Raw genomic sequence first — 18803 nt, 5'->3', positions numbered from 1 at the left:
CACAGAAGCGAACACAAACGCCATTTTGGAACCGGGTTTCGGCAAAAAATACCAACCGGTGAATTTATATTAATTTAATAAACCAGCGGTATGTTCAAGGCTGTATTAAAAAGTGGTAGCCTCGAACAATGGAAAAATCCCATAGGAATATGAATAGGAATATATTTGCGGTCGAATATAAAAAGTAGTATCCACTGCCACCAGCCAAAACTCGGTCGGGGGGGGGACTTGACAGTGCCCCCTTGAACAACAGACCCCGGGGCAATCGAATTGCCCCGACTAGTACGTCCACAATATGATGGTTTGTACTGGTTCTGCTCACAATGTAAGACTAGTAAAGCCAATGGTGACTTTACATGCCCTGGGAGATAGTAGTCAGTCCCAGGGTATGGAGTCTATGGTGGGGTGTCACTATGACACCCCTGGGTTACTGCACGGAGGGTGCTGTATAACCCACATACCAAAAACACCTGAAGCCCTATGGGGTAAAGGACCCCATAGCCCATAGAACACATACAAAGTCAAAGGAACACCTCAAATCATGTCTAAGAGTGGGAGAAAAAGAGTCTCATTCTTAGCAGGAGAAAAAAAATAAACCCCAAAAATCCAGCAAAGCTGCTGGGGGACTTACTAGGTTTGGGAAATTAGCCTCAACAGAGAATTCTCCCTTACAGTGTTTAAACGCACGCTATGTTGCAGTGGGGCTGCCAGTATCTAAAGTGTATTATATTATAACAGTTAGGTTTGTCACACTTGCTCATTAGTATCAGACACTGGATGGATATGGTGTCAAAAAATATGGCGTATTGTTGGAGAAACAAAATCATTTAGAAAGAAACGTTAATGTTTGACATGGTGTGGCGAATCTCAAAAAGGGGCAGTGTTATAAAGATAACTTCTCGTGATGAGTGTGTCTCTTAGTAAGTATTGGATTAAAAGCCCCAAACAAACACCCATTTTGTATTCAGTAGAATGTTGTTAAAAGGTAGTTAGGAATTCTAGGTGAAGAGATAAACATAAACGGGTTACGTATTATGTGGCTCATGCTCACAGAGCGCTACACTCCGGTGTATTGCTGAAATAAAAAAATCATTGTAATTCACTCAAATACTGCCAAATAAACTAATACATATTCTAATTATTTTGTCAGAAGAGCAAACAAAATTCGGCACATTCTCTGGTTAACATAAGCAGTATTAGCCCAGTTTGTGGCTCTTAATTAAACGAAAACAGTTAAATTCACTGTAAGAAATGGTGTAGCTCATGGTCCACGTTGAGCCCACTTTGGATTGAGTCCATAGACCAGATCCAGTAGGCTTCACTTTTTCGAAGGCATAATTCCAAATTGCCTCCTCTTTTTGGTGGTAACAGTTTCTCAATCCCACACCATTGAATTTTGGCTAGATCTGATTCTTGGTGATGTTGATGAAAGTGAAGTGCTAAAGGGGACGTCAAATCTTTATTTTTTAATCGCACTCAGATGTTCGCCAATTCTGATTTTAAGTTTCCTTATTGTGCTTCCTATATAAGGTTTCTCGCATACACAGGTGGTGTATATCACAAAATTGCTGTTACAGTTTATGAGTTCTTTGATTTTTGTTTGTTTACCATTTGGTTGTACAAATTCCTTTTTTGCGCCCAGCATATATGGGCAGATTTGGCAGTTGTTACATTTGAAATTCCCTTGTGTGGGCGTTGGCAGCCAGGACTGCATGTGTGTTTGGGAGTCTCTTTTGTACTTCTCATATTTTTTGTTGTCAAAGTATGATGGGCTTATTATTTTCTTCAGATTGATGCAATTACGGAAAACATTTGGCTGCTTGTCTAGAAGTGTATTCAAATCCACGTCAGTTGTCAAAATGTTCCAATTTCTTTGTAAGATTTTCTTGATACTGTGGTTGTTGGTGCTGTAGGTGGTGATGAACCTGGGTGTACCCAAAGTTGGTAACTTTTTAGTTTTCTCTTGTAGTAAAGTTGGTCTGGATCTCTCTTTGGTTTTTAGCAGCATTGTTTTTAGATGTTTTGAACTTTATCCACGGTTTTTTAATTTTTTGATAGTTGCCGATTGATGCTTGTTGCATTCCAGGTCTGATGTACAGTTCCGTTTGATGCGAAGGAATTCTCCAAATGGAATGTTATGAATTATATGCCGAGGATGGTTGCTTGAGGCATGTAAAATGCTATTAACAGCTGTCTCTTTGGTATATAGTGTACTGTGAATTGTCCCATTTTGTAGATACAGATCAAGAAAGTTGATGGCATGTTGGCTATAGTGTATGGTAAATTTTAGGTTATAATCATTATTATTCAAAAAATCATAGTATTCAAGTAATTGTTGTTCCGATCCATTGCAAATAACGATGATATCGTCAATGTATCTTCCCCAAAAAGCAATTCTGTTGTTAATCGTGAAATCTGGGTGTTGCCAGGCGAATTGGGTTTCAAAGTGTCCCATATAGAGATTAGCATAGGGTGGGGCAAATTTTGTCCCCACTGCGGTATCCTGAATTTGTTTGTAGATATTGTCTCCAAAGCAAAATATGTTATTGTTAAGAGTAAAGTGAATCATTTCCAATATCATCATATTTTGTTCTTGAAGTGAGACGGATCTTGTTTATTGTTGTAATACCTTTTTCATGAACAATGTTGGTGTATAGTGCTGTCACATCAAATGTTATGTACCAGTAATTATCTTCCCAGAATATATTTTCCAATTGATTTAGTGCACGTGTGGTGTCTTTGATGAAGGAGCTCAGACTGGAGGCCAAGGGTTGCAAGTAATAATCAATATATTCAGAAATTCTTTCAGTGATTGATCCAATGCTGTTAATGATAGGTCTACATTGTGGTAAAGTGGTAAATGGTTTATGAATTTTGGGCATGAAGTAGATTGTTATGAGTACTGGATGTGTAACGTTCAAATATTCATATTCTTCGTCTGATAATAGGCCTTTATCATGCCAGTGTGAGCTCATTAACGTCCAATCTGCTACTAATTGCTTGGTGGGATTCATTGTAAGTGGTTGGTAGCATTCTATGTCATTCAATTGGTTCATTGCTATTTGGATATAATCATCAGTTTTCAGAAGGACTATATTTCCGGCTTTGTCAGCTGTTCTCACAGTGATGCGATTTTCTTTCAGTTCCTTGATAGCTTGCATTTGTCGATAATTAAAATTGTGCCTTATTTTGATTTTATGATCGGTTAGATATAATTGCCTTAGCTCGCGTTGTACTGCTTTTTGGAAGATATCTATGACGTTGTCTGGTGGTAAAATTGGAGTGAAGCGCGATTGGGATATGAATTTGGTATATTTGGCTAAGCCTAGAGTAATGTCCTGTTCTTGTGCAAATGTTCTCACAGTATGGATGTCTTCTTCTTCAGATAGGTTAAGGAGATTAATGGTATTCTCCACAAGTTGTAATGAGAGTTCTGAACAGAGAGGTGTAGAGGTCATTGTCTTTCTTCCCGTGTGGTGTAGAAAATATTTTTTCAACTTTAGTTTCCTGCAAAATCGATCAAGATCTATGAGGGTTCCAAAATAGTCATATGTATTTGTTGGGCAAAAAGTGAGACCTTTGTTTAGTTATGGAAGTTAAGTCTTTTGGTAGACTTAAATCTGTGAGATTAAATACTAGATTTTCCTCTTGGGTGGGTTCATTGATCTTGTTTGTACGCCATTGTTTTTGTCTGACTCGTTTCCTTCGTTGGTTGCATTGTCCTCTGCGCCCCCTCTTTGTTTTGAAGTGTTGACAGTTGTGGTAAACCCCCATTTTGGGTTTTGTTTTATATTTGAACGTGTTTTTTTTGAATTGTCTGCATTCCTCTAAAAAAAAAAAAAAAACAAAAAAAAAAAAAAAAAAAGTATGGTGCAGTTTGGTTGGGTGATTCTTCTACTTCTTGTTCTTCTTCCTGGAAGGATTCCAATGATACTTGTTCTGATCCACTCAATGATTCGGATTCTCAGGATGGTGGGGTAACTATCGGTGTTGATTTTTCTTTGCCTTTTGTGGTGTTTGCGGTCTGGGTTGGCGTCCTGTTGGTTTGTTAAAGGTATAGACGCTTTTAAACTTGGAATCTAACTCGTCTCGTAAGAATTGACGTTGTTTCTTAATTTTGATTTCTTGTGCACATTTTTCAATGATGTTGTCTAGTATTTCATTATTTTTGAATGTTTTATCCGGTATATTCAGTAGTTCTATATTTTCCTTGATTGTCTCAATATCTTTGATTAACTTTTCATGGTGTTTTTTGGCGTTAGCAATCAGCTTCTCAAACATTTGTCTTGAGGTATTTGTGAGCAGTTCCTCCCAATCCTGCAGAATGTCGATGTCATCTTCATCAAATGGTCGGAATATACAAATTCTAAGCCCTCTCGGTATCCGTCCTACTTTGAGATATTGTTCAAGTGTTCTTATTTCTCACCATCTAGATAATTCAGATTTGAGTAATTTTTCTTGTTACCACCAAAAAGGAGGCAATTTGGAATTATGCCTTCGAAAAAGAGAAGCCTACTGGATCTGGTCTATGGACTCAATCCAAAGCGGGCTCAACATAGACCATGAGCTACACCATTTCTTACAGTGAATTTAACTGTTTTCGTTTAATTAAGAGCCACAAACTGGGCTAATACCGCTTATGTTAACCAGAGAATGTTCCAAATTTTGTTTGCTCTTCTGACAAAATAATTAGAATATGTAATTAGTTTATTTGGCAGTATGTAAGTGAATTACAATGATTTTTTTTATTTCAGCAATACACCGAAGTGTAGCGCTCTGTGAGCATGATCCACATAATACGTAACCCGTCTATGTTTATCTCTCCACCTAGAATTCCTAACTACCTTTTAACAACATTTAACTGAATACAAAATGGGTGTTTGTTTGGGGCTTTTAAGCCAATACTTACTAAGAGACACACTCATCACGAGAAGTTATCTTTATAACACTGCCCCTTTTTGAGATTCAGCACACCATGTCAAACATTAACGTTTCTTTCTAAATTATTTTGTTTCTCCACAATACGGCATATTTTTTGACACCATATCCATCCAGTGTCTTATACTAATGAGCAAGTGTGACAAACCTAACTATTATAATATAATACACTTTAGATACTGGCAGCCCCACTGCAACATGGCGTGCGTTTAAACACACTCTCGAGGATGCGCCCACGTGACTTTTTCGGTTTAGCATTCGCCGCCGTGTTTACATTTCCGGGTTATAATAATAGGTAGCGTTTGCATCAAGATAATACGGCAATCGTACCGAAATTCGACCCGCATTTGCAACTCTCAACTTCACGCTCTATACCGAGGTAAGAAACTCCACTAGACTGCCGAGCAAAAACATTCGCATAGTGCTCGCACTTGATAGCATACCAACCTTTGCTATTTTAATATAAGGTACTATTGACACCGAACACATTTTTGATTTTTAACATAGGGAATTCGATACAGGCAGCCACAAGCAACGCTGTTAACACAAAAACCTAAACTCATCACTAACGTGAAATGGGCTGCCGAAGTAAGTGTGTCTTTGCATTCAGTGAATCGTACTTTAGATAATAATTTCTACCACCATCACCCATTTCTTTAAGTGGATTACTAACAAATAATTCAACACCAAATAGGCTTTATGCCAATTAGGAAAACAGCTTCCCCTTTTTCAATCAAAGTAATTTTTCGTTTTTTCCCCCTCTCCCTTTTTATTTGCATTAGGTACCTTTGCACATCCGACAATAATACCAGCAAAAATCTATATTTGCGAACTAGCAACCTCCTTTTGAACTATTTTAAATTTGAAAATCCCCTGAAGATCCGCCATACACCAGACGGTGAAACACGTGTTGGGTTTAGATCAAAAGGGTACAGTCTGAAAAACAACTACATCTGTGTAGCAGTAGCACAGAATTGAATGGAAGCAAAAACTGTGAAGCAACAGTACTCATAACAATTGTACTTGTGTAACAACAGCACTGAACTGAATGGAATTGTGCATTTGTGTAATACGAAATTCAAAGGAACCAAAAAATGTGAAGAAACAGTATGCATAAGTAATTTATTTATGTAGCAACAGCATTGAATTTAATATAACTGAAACTGTAAAGCAACAGTAAATATTTGAAGACAACTTTTCTTTCAGCTCACGAATGTATCTAAGTGTATGAAATTGTCATCCCAACGGAATATGAAATTTGGGATAAGTTAAAATCTGTGATTCAACAGTGTTTAGTTTGAATGTAATCTATAATTTAACCTTTCATTCCCTGTCTGGAATAAAACCAAGGTTAAAAGACCAATTGGTTCAATTCATTACGGGGGAGGAGAAAAAAACTTTGAAACCAGTATTCAAAAATAACCTTTTTTCTTGCTGACTAAGTAAATAGACCTATCCACTGCAGAGCGCGAAACAACTTAAGTTCTATACAGGTAATTGCTTAGCTTTGTTTCCCTTTACAGTCTAAGGGCAATAGAGCCCAGTTCTGCCGCTTTGCATCTACTTTATTTTGGGACACAGTGAGGAGCGCCAGAATCAGCCAAAGACTATTGCAATCATATATATATATATATATATATATATATATATATATATATATATATATATATATATATATATATATATATATACACACATGACGCGTAATCAGCATGAAGGTCATTTTTCAAGAAAGTCCCTAGCAAGAATAAGAACCAGTAGGAGGTATGTACAGGGTGGGACACACGGGGGTTGGGATCTGACACGTGCAGCATCTGAGAATGGGTGGCTTCTACCTTCAAATGTAACTATTTGTGCTGGTCAAAAATATGTAGTGGTTTTCAGATATGGCGTCCAAAGAGAGTGCAAGAAAGGGAGTTAACCAACATGGTTACAAGTCTTGTTCGGTTGATAACCCTCAAGATCTAGCATGCACTTAAGAAAAAACAAATGTGTCATAAAATAGTATGACTGCTATGGACATGTATATAAATATGTAATCGTAATCTGTTCACTTTATTAATTGATTTTCTTTAATAGCAGAGCATTCATGAGTAATGTAATTCAATTTAAGACAGTAAAACGAACACAGGAACATTTCCAAACTGAACAATAAGTAGCTGTGGACAGTAAGTCCTATTTCACCTCAATGCGACACATGATTAATCTGTTACACAACCATTGTATCAAACTGTAAATCGAGAAATGTCAATTTCTGAAGTAGCACACGTGTCAACGTTAAAAATTACAGTGCACACTTTCTTGATCTTTTCCTTAGTCCCCAGCATACAGAGGTATTAAAAGGAGGCATCTTTAAATATTACTTTTAGTGATCCAGGACATTTTTGCAGGTGGAGAGGGAGCATGGAGAAGGGATTGTTGTTTCTTGTTTCCTTCCCACACCACCTGCAAAAACTGAATGGATTTCCATTAGCATGTCCTAGTCTTGCTGGCTGAAAATCATTGTTTTTTTATTGAATCCACCCGTTTTGTGAGAGGCAGTTACACTTCTTGTTAATCCAAGTAGTCACAATACTCATTTATTCCAGCGCAAAACACGAACCATTATTTGTTCCTCAGTTTTCTATAACTCTGGCTGCTAACTCCTCAAGAAAGCAATTCGCTTTGCAACATTGTCTGAACCAAATTTGTTAATCAAGTTTCTTCTGAGTTTAGCATCCTCACTCATCAAGTCTAGGTCATCCTGTCTGGTCCAGATGGGATACCCATCAGGTCGCACCCTATTCTTTAGGAAGTATTTTGTAGCCTCCATTTCCCCACTGTTTTTCAGAAAGGCCTGAGTGACTGTTGCCAAATTTAATCCAAATTCCTTCATGAGGCTCTGAAAAGAGTTTGTGGCATTCTCTACCTCAGTTTGGGATGGTGACGGGCTTGAAGAAACGGCTTCTACTGGAGTATGGTTTTCAATGACTTGAGAATCTGCACTCAAAACAAACTGGTTAAGTCCCATAGGTTGATGACAAGTCGGAGGCTCTGGGCTTCTATTGCATTGTTCATTTCTCTTGGACACCTCTTCCAGTTCAGCTACTTTGGAATTCTCACTCATTACAAACTGTTTCAGTCCCTGGGTTCGCCGGCAAACAGGAAGTTCTGGACTTCTACTGCCATGTTCTTTCTTCTTTGTACCCTTTTCCAATTCAGCTACATTGGAATCCTTGCAGAATTTGTTTGTGTTGAGTTCAAGTATCAGTTTCGAAGATATACCTTCTGGGATTCTATGGCATGCTCTATTCTTTGCAGTGCTGAAGTCAGCTACATTGGGCGTCTCATCTTCACACTAGAAAGACAATGGAGGTTTTAGTTGCAAAACTTGCATGTAAAATTACAATGACTACATTCACTCTGAAAAAAAGGCTCATCTTTTTCTTTGAACCCAGCACCCTATGTAAAACAATCAATGTTCTCATAGCTAGGTAAACAATAACTAATCATTACCAACATGTTTAACTATCCTTAAATTGCTCAAATGTTAATTGCATAACCTAGACTTTCCAGTCCAATTATATAACACGCTTGCAATTAATGAGCCCCGAAATCAGATTGAAAAAAGGTGCAATGGCATTCAGTACATGAAAACATTTCCTACAAGTCTTGTATTCATTTGCGATCAAGCACTAACCACCTTCGTGCCGATTCTGAAAGATTTCATCAACATGTGTGATTCCTAGGTAGACTTATTCTAGAGGCAAGTCTACTGCAGACTTGCTCCTTGGTATCTGGAGGTAAAAGCATCCAAACTAGAACAATTAACCAATTGCAATCTGACCAAACAGGATGAAGTACTAGGTAATCGATTTCACCAGTCGGCATAGAAGTAAAATGTATTTTAGATGATTAATGGTTAGGTTTTAGTCTGAAACTGGAGTCCATGTTAATTTGTCAATATGGTCATTACTTACTTCTGTGTAGAATCCAGAGTATCCCCCACTAAAACCCTGCCTAAGGTCTCCTTGCAGTGGGACCAGGAGAGGGCAGACGCTTCCTTATCCCAATCCTTGGGGTGGTGTACTGCGGTAGGATCACCTGGGTGGAGACAAAGCCCAGGGAGGTGGGGGGATTTCACAGGATGAGACACAGTACTTAACATGGGGGAAGAATTTGTTTATCCTAAACTTAGGAGGAATTGGCTTACTGCCATTTTAAAATCGCTCAGCCTCCTACTAAGGGTATAAAAGGTGAAATCTAGAGAGGTACTTCCACCTAGTGTTGAACCTATTCTTTATACCCCTAGAACTCCACATCCTTCACAATGTCAAAAGGTATGCCAACAGGAGTGGCGAACCAGTGGCTTTCTCCGCCCCATCAGTTTCTAAAAAGGTTAAACATGTCTACTCTTATTATAATAACATCAAGAGAGAGACATCTTTACTTAATCCTTTTAAAGATGTAGCGAAATTGAAACTTTCTACAAAGGACTGCATGTCCTAGAATCCCTCAGGTACTGTGAAGAAGAGGGCTAGAGAGACCTGCAGGAGCTCAGGTCAGGCAGACAAGCCTAATCGTTTTTGGCAGGTCAGGCAGTTAGCTCTAAGGGCCTGTACCTGGAACCAATTAACCCACCTGAGGGGCATAACAGGTTGTCTGTTGCAGGAAGGAGCAACAGAAAGAAGCTAGCTGGAAGGTCAGTGGAAGCAGAAGTAAAAGGAGCTGGCAGTTCACAAGGAAGTGTGAACACAGAAGGGACGCAGGAGCAGAGGCAGGGCAGATTTCACATGCAGGCTCAGAATTGGTCCTGTGCTTACTATCCCAGTTGGGTTGTGGCAGCATTTGAAGAGACTGGAGGAAACAGACAGTCTTTCCAGGTGCACCTAATTGCTGTGAATGCAGAACTGAAGTTGCGCATCCACCGAAGGCCTGTGTGCAGAAGTAAGCCGAGCGAAATTGGAGAGGGAATGTCTCCCCTTTCATGAGGCTGGATCAGAGAAACCCATGCAGCAGAGTGGTGTGGGTCCCAAGAGTGCCTGCAGCAGTAGTACAAGGCATAAAATAAGCACTGTCGCACAGCAATGTGCTATGCAATTCAAGTTGTCATGTTCAATAAAGCACAGGTCACCCTGCATTCCTTTCTTGCCCGTGATGCTCCCTTTAGCCTCCTTTCTCTGTTCACTACAAGTGGTAATGGAGAGAGTGCAGAAGTAATCCTCTCCACCAATCTTAAGTTCCAAAGTCCTGTGTGGTAGTGCTAGGCAAGCATTTCTTTTTCTTTTTCAAATAATTGCAAACCAGAAGTAATCGGGATGATACCTTTAGTGATACTTTTATTAAGCTTTCTATTTTGTGTCTGGAAAAGACCAGGAGGTGTTAACTTTATATATTTTTTTAAAAGAGAGTCATGTAATGCCATTTATATAATATAAGTAGTTACATGATGCATAATTACAGTATTGATACTGTAAAACTGCATCACCTCTATGCTTTACGGTTAAGTGTAGGTTAGTGTATCTAAATCTCATAGTGTTCACTACATTTCATTTTGTTGTGGAAGATGCATCATATTGACGAGTGAACACTTTTGAAAATGTACATGAGCACACTTTCACATGCTTTTGATGGCAAACCTAGTTCTGTACTTTGCTGGTTGCATACATGTGTTCAGCATGTGCTCAACCCAGAAATTATCCCATACTCCTTGACATTCTATATTATCACCCTGTTGCTTTATACCAGCAACCCTGAACGTGAGATGACCACAAACTACAATATTCCACAAGATTTGCCCAGTTCTCTGCTTGATACGCCATCCACTCTGCTTAGGCTCTTTCTTTCCTCTTACATAATGAATACACAAAGCTAACTAGATATTTATGCAAAGTAATAGTAATCAGTAGTTCCATCCAGTCTGCACATTTACAGATCTACTGCACTACCATACACTGTAGTTATCGCCCAGAGCGTGCTTTGCTTTATATACTAGCACCTGCAGGAGACAGCTGGCCAAACTGTTTTCAGAGCATTTTTTAATCATATCTATTTATTTGTGTCCATTCATGCAGATAACCTTTCACATTTCACAAACACTCATCCAGGGCTTGCGAAGTCTTTTCGCCCACTTACATAGTGGAGTATATTTTATGTAGGCGAGTGCCATTTGCAAGGAACGTTTGAAACTTTTATTTTACATTTACTTGTTGGCAGTAAATGTCAAATAAGTTTCACTGTTGCATGGCTGTACTATGGGTGGCAGCAGTGTGCCAAACAAAGTGGGTTTGCAGTGACATGCACAATTTTACAGAAATCACATTTACATTTATTGTCATCCGTCGCTAGGGGTCGAGTGCATTTCCTGGGTTGAATAGGTAAACTAAGTTACCCGACCTGCAGGTTTAGCTAAATTTGCAAGAATTTGCAAGGCCCGACTCCTCTTACTAATGTCTTATTTCAGTGGTACGCTAAACTGCTGTATCATTGCTCATTTCATGTCTTGGGTACAATTAACTTCTGGTGACATTAACAATATTAGTACACCATTGCTAATCAAATGGGTCCGTTTGCCAATCAAGAAAACTTAATTAGCAAACTCTGCTAATCAATTTTTGAAAGCAAATGTATGTCTTGGTAGAAGTTGAGGAAACCAAGACTAAAAGCAGATGTAGCCCACAGTTGCAGTGATTGTGGAGTTGGTAAAGTGAAGCTCTGTACTCCAGATCAACTAAAATACCTTACCGGTAACAGTAGCTAACTTTCTTATCACTTGTGTGCATATTTGAGTGAGATGAACTTGTTAGGAAGTCCAATTAACATGGGGAATGTAACACATTAAGAAAATATCAAAGATGAAACACCCGAGTGTTGTAAAAGCCTTTTCTTTTCCGATTGTTAAGCATATCTCGATGCCGAACAGTCGCATAGCTCTTGTCATGAGAACGCTGCCGTTGAAGATCCTGAATCTTAATTGACTCTCTGAAGTGTAACAAGCACAATTTTCACATCTTGAGAGGTTGCGTGCAACATAGTTTCCCCGAGTACCTTGGAGGCTAAGAGCTGACCGAAAGGTGGGACCTTTTTGAGCGACATTTGTCAGCCCATCAGTAACTTTGAAGTGCCAGTTGAAAGGAAAACAAAATTGCGTGTACTTAATTTTGTTTGTAATTGAAACTATCTCTTGCAACATAACAAACAATGAAGCAGAAGTTATAAAAGCAGTATAAGCAGAGCACAGAACAAGTATAGCCCAAGCCAATAGACCAAACCCTATCACATGATATATAGCTCATTTAAGAACTGAACACTAGCGTTTAAGAGTTGTAGAAGCTGTGTTGCCCCAGAGACTTTCAACACTAAGGGTAACAAAGGTTATCAGAGGCTGGGAAGAGTGGCACTACAACCTTGGGATAACCACTGAAGAAACTGCGTCTTTGAAGCTCGGCAAGGGGACTGTAAACTTGTTCAAAATAACTGTAGTTGGTAACTACAAGGCAGAAGGAAAGGCAAAGAGGCTGCCCTTTCGTGTGACACAAGAGCGAAGTGTGTCTTGCCAACCTGTAGAGGTCAAAGAAGTCTTGTGGAAGTTGCCTAACTTGCATTCCGACAAAACTGTATATAGCAGACACGGCAGAAGCTGCAAATAGAAGAGTTGTTAAGCAGAAGTGGTATTTCTGGTCTTCAACTTCGTTCATCTTCTCCTGGAGAGAGGCTATCCAGGAATCTCATTGGTAGTGCTTTTTATTTGTGAACATGGAAAGGGGGATGTTTTCATCCAGCGAAGAAGAACTACTACCATTGGATTTCTATGTGTGTGAAGTTTTGTTTCTTTGGAACTTTATCAAGACTTTTCGTTTTCTGGGAACAATTGACTTTGGGCCATTTCGGTGGGGAGCAAGGTCTGCCCAGGACAAGTAGAAGTCATCCAAGACACGGTTTGTTGGTAATCTTTCATTTACATTGTTTTCATGTTTATTTAAATATTCATGTTGTTTAGTGTGAGGGTTAGTATTGTGAATGTTATGAGGTTTTCCCTAAGATTCTAGACTAAGTAGGGAATCTTCTGATAGAGTAGGTTTATTCTTTATTTTTGTTTAAAATAAAATGTTGAACCTTGAGAATAATAAACAAAGTCTTGAGTCTGGCATTGCTGACCCCTCACACTTCTTAGTATGCAAAGCATACATTAGTTTTCAAAAACTGATTAGCAGAGTTTACCAATTAAGATTTCTTGATTAGCAAACAGACCAATTTGATTAGCAATGTTGTACTAATATTAATGTCACCAGAGGTTATTTGTACCCAAGACATGAAATGAGCAACAATACAGCAGTTTTGCATTCGCTGAAATAAGACATTGGTAAGAGTAGTTGCGCCTTACAAATTCTTTCAAATTCAGCTAGACCTGTATGTCGGGTAACTTAATTTATTTATTCGACCCAATAGAAATGCACACGCCCCATAGCAATGAATAACAACAAACGCAAAGAACAAGTTACTTTCTTACCTGGTAACCTTCTTTCGATGGGATGGTCCGACGACGTATTCCATATCTATGACAGGTAATCACCACAGCTGTGCTGCTTCGGAAAGTTTTTTCGGCGTCTGCGTCGATGACGTCGATGCGCCGTCGTCGAGGACCTCCTCCGACGTCATCCGATGTGATAAGTAGGACGCACGACGCCCGTAGCCTCACTTGTAGTTTTTTCCCCCAGAACGTGTGACATTAGTCTACTGCCAGTCAGACACAAAGCCTTGCGGAACGTAAGCTGCAATCGGAAAAAAAATTCTGCAGCGGGGAAGGTAGGGAGGGAGTGATATGGAATACGTCGTCGGACCATCCCATCGAAAGAACGTTACCAGATAAGAAAGTAACTTGTTCTTCGAGGGGATTGGGTCCTCCGACGTATTCCATATCTATGACAGACTCCCAAAGCAGTACCAGAGCAAGGAGGAGGGAAAGAATTTAGAATCAAAATTTAGAATTAAATAGCAGAGCAAAGGACCGCCTTGCCAAAGGCCAGATCCTGTCCTCGGATGGAATCGAGGGAATAGTGACGTACAAATCTATGTACTGAAGCCCAGGTGGTTGCATCACAGATGTTGCGAATAGGATAGGAATGTTGCGAATAGGAACACCACTCTGCAGGGCAGTAGATGCAGCCATACCACTGGTAGAATGGGCCCGCAAGCCAGCCGGTGGGTTCTTACCCGCCAAGCGGTAACACTCCGAGATAGCCAAAATAATCCAGCGAGACAAAGTCTGTTTCGTCACAGCTTGTCCCAAATGTATTTTCGCGACAAGGACCTGCCCACCGCCGGGAGACTCTCCGGAGCAGTCCAAGCCGCCGCCACCCTTCTCTGTAGAGCCATATGAAACGGCAGTACCGGGTCAGTTGGGGGACCAACATCAAGGATGTCCGTGAGATCATCCTGCACAAACTCCCCTGGGGGAACAGACCATCCCAAGAACTCGGAGACCCTAGCCATAAGGCGCCGGTACGAGGAATCGGCATGAGAGCCAGGCTCAGGCCTACAAAACTCTACCTCCGGAGAGGTGTCCAGTCCACTGGCATCATGCAGTGACTGCCTCAAATCGTCAAATTGGCTATGGCCCGAGACCATCTCATCTGGAACCTGACGAGGAACCAGGCCATCAGAATCCTCATCCACCTCCGAAATATACTCCAGGTGGTGAAAAGAAGGCACCCGAGAGTGCTTGCTCTTAACCAGAGCCTTCCTAGGGGGTTCCCCCGTGCCACGGGGAACCTCCGACACCCCGGCCTCGAAAGGCGTCGAGTGAATCGGCGCCGAGAGAACAGGCATCGGCGTCGACGTCAGATGCAGCGCCGCCAGCATCGACGGCGTCGACACAGTCCTCGAAGCCGGAGCTCCGAGCGTGTCCTTAGACAACCTGAGCGTCGACGGCCTCGACGACTTCCTCGGAGCCGGAGCCTTGAGAAAGCCTGTCGACGCCCTCGACGCCTCAGGCGTCTATGTCTTTCTCGAAGACATCACAGGTGCACACGGTCTCGAACGCATCGAGGACCGGGACCTGGAACGGGTACGTCGAGAAAGAGTCCCCTTGTCCGAACGGGACCTCTCCCGTGACTCGTGCCGACCACTCTTGCGAGCGGTGTCTCTCAACCTCTCACGGCCGACCCCACTCGGGGGAGCAGACGGCTTAGTACCCTGCGACTTGAGAATCGCCAGCATTTTCTTCCCGAAGGAAGCCCATTCCTCCGGCATCGCACGGCTGGTGGGGTAAGCGACGTGCTGGGCAGAGTCCTCAGAAGAGGACCTGGAAGACGACCGCTGTCGGCGCTTCCGAGAATGCCTCGAAGAGGCCGAGGAGTGGCGAGACCGACTCCTAGAAGGAGACCCACGAGACTTCCGACGAAGCGGAGAGTCACCTCTCGAATCATCAGTCGAAAGCCCCGCAGACTTCGACTTCCGGGGCTTGGACACCCGACCTACTCTTCTTACGTTCCCGTAAGGCTTTGGACGTGAGCAACTGGCAGTCGATACAGTCATCTGCGTCGTGGGCCTCCCCGAGGCACCAGAGGCAGGCGTCGTGCGAGTCCGTCACCGACATCTTGGACCCACACTCCCTGCACTTCTTGAAGCCCGGACGCGGGGTAGAAGACGAAGTAGAAGACATCTTCACACAAAGGATTTTCTCACAAAAATGAACAGGTTCAAAGAACCGAGGAGAACAGAACTCCAAAGAGTCGAGGCGTAACCGAGATTCACAAAGCAACACGTTCGCGGAAAAAATGGAACTCAGGCTACGGGCGTCGTGCGTCCTACTCATCACATCGGATGACGTCGGACGAGGTCCTCGACGACGGCGCATCGACGCAGAAAAAAGTTTCCGAAGCAGCACAGCTGCGGTGATTACCTGTCATAGATATGGAATACGTCGGAGGACCCAATCCCCTCGAATGTGATTTCTGCAAAATGGTGCATGTCACTGCAAACCTGCTTTAGGTTTGTTTATTATTTGTAATGCGCAAGCATACCCTCGGGTAACAGTGCGCAGCATTTACATGAGATTGCAAACAAAAATTATGTACATACACATATTAGAAATAAAGCAGGATATATACATATAGGCAGTAGTAAGTACATAGAGTGGGCCGTACAATATGTACAGATTGCAGGAGTATAGAGACTATGCGCCTAGATGATTTAGTGGGTCTAGGTTTTCAACCATAGAATGAACTTAGATCAGAAGTTCTGATAATGCAGCTCCATTCTGAGAGTTGGCGGTAGGGAGTTCCACAGTTTAGCTGCTATCACTGGGAAGCTGTCCCCCCCCTATGGTGGAACGTTGGAAGTTGGGTACAGAGAGGCAGTCTTTTTAAGCTATTCTTATAGGTCTCAGGGAGGTCTGTCGATGAAATCTGTCAATCAGATAGATAGGGGTAGGGTTATTGAGGGATTTGTGGGTGAGTGAGGCAGTTTTTAAGAGAATTTTGTCCTTGATGGGGAGCCAATTGTTCCGTTGGCAGTGTGCTGTAATATGCTCTCTTCTGGAGATGCTCGGTGCTGCTCTAAGAGCGTTGTTCTGGAGAGTTTGAAGTTTGCTGGTGATGGCTTTAGAAGACCCAAGATAGAGAGCATTGCAATAGTCCAAACGGGACAGTATTAGCGCTCTAGCAACTGGAGTCAGACAGAACGGGCTTTGCTGCACGGATCAGCTAACACGTGTAGGCCGTGGATGAGGCTAGGGAGTTCACCTGTCTATTGAGGGAGAAGATAGAATCCAGGTAGAAGCCTAGGGTTTTGACCTATTGTCCCACTTTGATGATGTTGCTGTCAATTGTAAAAGAACAGTAGGCAGGGCCTAATTTCTTTAGGCTAGTGGTAGTACCTAGGATAATGAGTTCGGTTTTATCATAATTCAGGCATACTCCATGTGTGGCCATCCATGCCTGGATGATGATGTACACTCTATTCACCAAGGCCAAATCCTTGTCATAATCTCCAGAAAGCGGAAGGAGGATCTGGGTATCATCTGCGTAGTTAGTGCAGGTGATACCGAGATGATCCAGATCATCGAAAAGGGGCTTGGTAAATATATTGTACAGGGTGGGGGAGGCGCAGGAGCCCTGTGGCACACCACAAGTAATGGGTATGGGGTCTGCTGCAGCTGTGAGTGAAAAGACCCTCATGGTTCTACCGTTAAGGAAAGATCTGACCCATGTAATGGCCTCAGCTGAAAAATGAGCTGAGGTGTGTAGGTGCGTACAAAAGACCGTGTGATCGACCAGATCGAATGCTGCAGAGAGGTCTAGGAGGAGGAGTAGGGCGGCTTGGCCGTCATCTCTGAGTTTGTCGATCTGTACTTTAAGGTCGATGAGAGCTGTCTCAGTCCCGTGTTGCGGACAGAAGCCTGATTGTCTGACTCCTAATAGGTGGTGTTCTTCCAAATACTTCTGTATTTGGACATAAGCGACCTTATCCAATATTTTTAGGAGAAATGGTACAGTCGTTATGGGTCTATAATTTGTAGGCGTGGCTGGGTCAAGTGAGGGTTTTTTTTTTTTAAATGGGAGTACCCAGGATTGTTCTAAGTTGGTGGGGATGGAACCAGTGGAGAAGGAGGCATTGATTTATTTTGTGATGAAAGGGGACATGTCGCGGGCAGCATCTTTGATGAGCTGTGCAGGGCACAGATCGCCCTAACATTTGGAAGGTTTCAGTGACAAAATCAATTTTTTTTACTTCCAATATGGTGACTTTAGTGAAGTTGAATCTGGTTGTTTCCCTTGAGGTAAGCTTCTCAGGCAGTTTGGAAGGGGGAGGGTCATTCAAGGAGGCTTTTTTGCAGGATATTTTGTTTTGTAGAGTAGCAATCTTGTTGTCTAGGGCATTTTGGATTTCTGAGCACCAATTTTTGTCTTTGGTGCAGGTATCTAGAGGAGCTATGGGGGTTTCTACTTCTTTCAGGATGGAAAATAATTCCTTCATGTTTGACTTTGCTTGGGATATGCGGGAATCGAAGGAGGAACGTTTTGCAAGGTAGATTTCTTTTTTATAGAAGGCAGCTAGTTTAGAGAGTTTGAGTTTATTAGCTGCTGAGGGGAGTTTTTTTCCAAGTGGCTTCGCAATTTCTTTTTTGTTGTCTTAGACTTTTAAGGGATGGTGTGTACCATTTGTTCAAGTGTGGTTTGGGTTTACTTGGTCCTAGTTTGAGTGGACGATTAGATCCAACGAGGTGGACATGATTTTATTGTATTCTTCGACCAGAGTCTCAGAATTCAGGTTCTCAGGTAGTGTGTTGAGTGTGGAGAGTAAGTTTGGCATAAGTCTCTCCACAGTAATACTCTTCTTGTTTCTTGTGAGTGTGGGTGGGGCCCTACTGATAGGCAAGGGTGGGGGGTCGGATAGTCGATAGCATGAACGATATCACATGGTGGTCAGTCCAGGCTAATGGTGAGATGTCTGATGTTAGCTAGGCAGTTGTGGTCAGCCACCCAATCGAGAGTTCTGCCCTTGGCGTGTGTAGGTTCCATACATCTTTGGGTGAATCCTAATTCAGTGAGGGTATTAAGAGTGGTACTGGCAATTAGGTCATCAGGTTCGTTGAAGCCCATATTGTAGTCCCCCTAGGGTGAGTACTTGGGTAGAGCTTTTGAGGTTCCTAGATAAAACAGCGTTAATGTCCTTGTCAAAAGTGCCAATTGGGCCTGGGGGACGATAGATAAAATGAATATTGAAAGTTTGTGCATTGGTAAGAGGGACTTTAACAGAGAGTAGTTTGCAAGAGAGGATGTTAATAGTGGTTACATTTCTCATGGTCAGACTACATTTGTGTATAATTGCAACACCCCCACCTCTGGAATTGGGTCGGTCTTGTCTCAAGATGGAGTAGTTGT

At 41.8% G+C, this 18803-nt stretch overlaps 1 protein-coding gene across 3 annotated transcripts in view; it reads right to left on the bottom strand.

The window, feature by feature from the left end:
- Nucleotides 1–6043: 6043 nt before the first annotated feature.
- Nucleotides 6044–18803, bottom strand: part of TERF2IP (TERF2 interacting protein) — a 125044-nt gene continuing 112284 nt past the window's right edge. For all 3 annotated transcript variants that reach the window (XM_069644180.1, XM_069644178.1, XM_069644181.1), the window contains exon 3: nt 6044–8275. In XM_069644180.1, the coding sequence (XP_069500281.1) occupies nt 7577–8275 (699 nt within the window). In that variant the 3' untranslated portion in view covers nt 6044–7576. The remainder of the gene's footprint in view (nt 8276–18803) is intronic.

Source organism: Ambystoma mexicanum, chromosome 2p (genome assembly GCF_040938575.1).
Source record: "Ambystoma mexicanum isolate Mex_15411 chromosome 2p, UKY_AmexF1_1, whole genome shotgun sequence".
Classification (NCBI taxonomy): domain Eukaryota; kingdom Metazoa; phylum Chordata; class Amphibia; order Caudata; family Ambystomatidae; genus Ambystoma; species Ambystoma mexicanum.
This window is presented reverse-complemented; position numbering and strand designations above follow the sequence as displayed.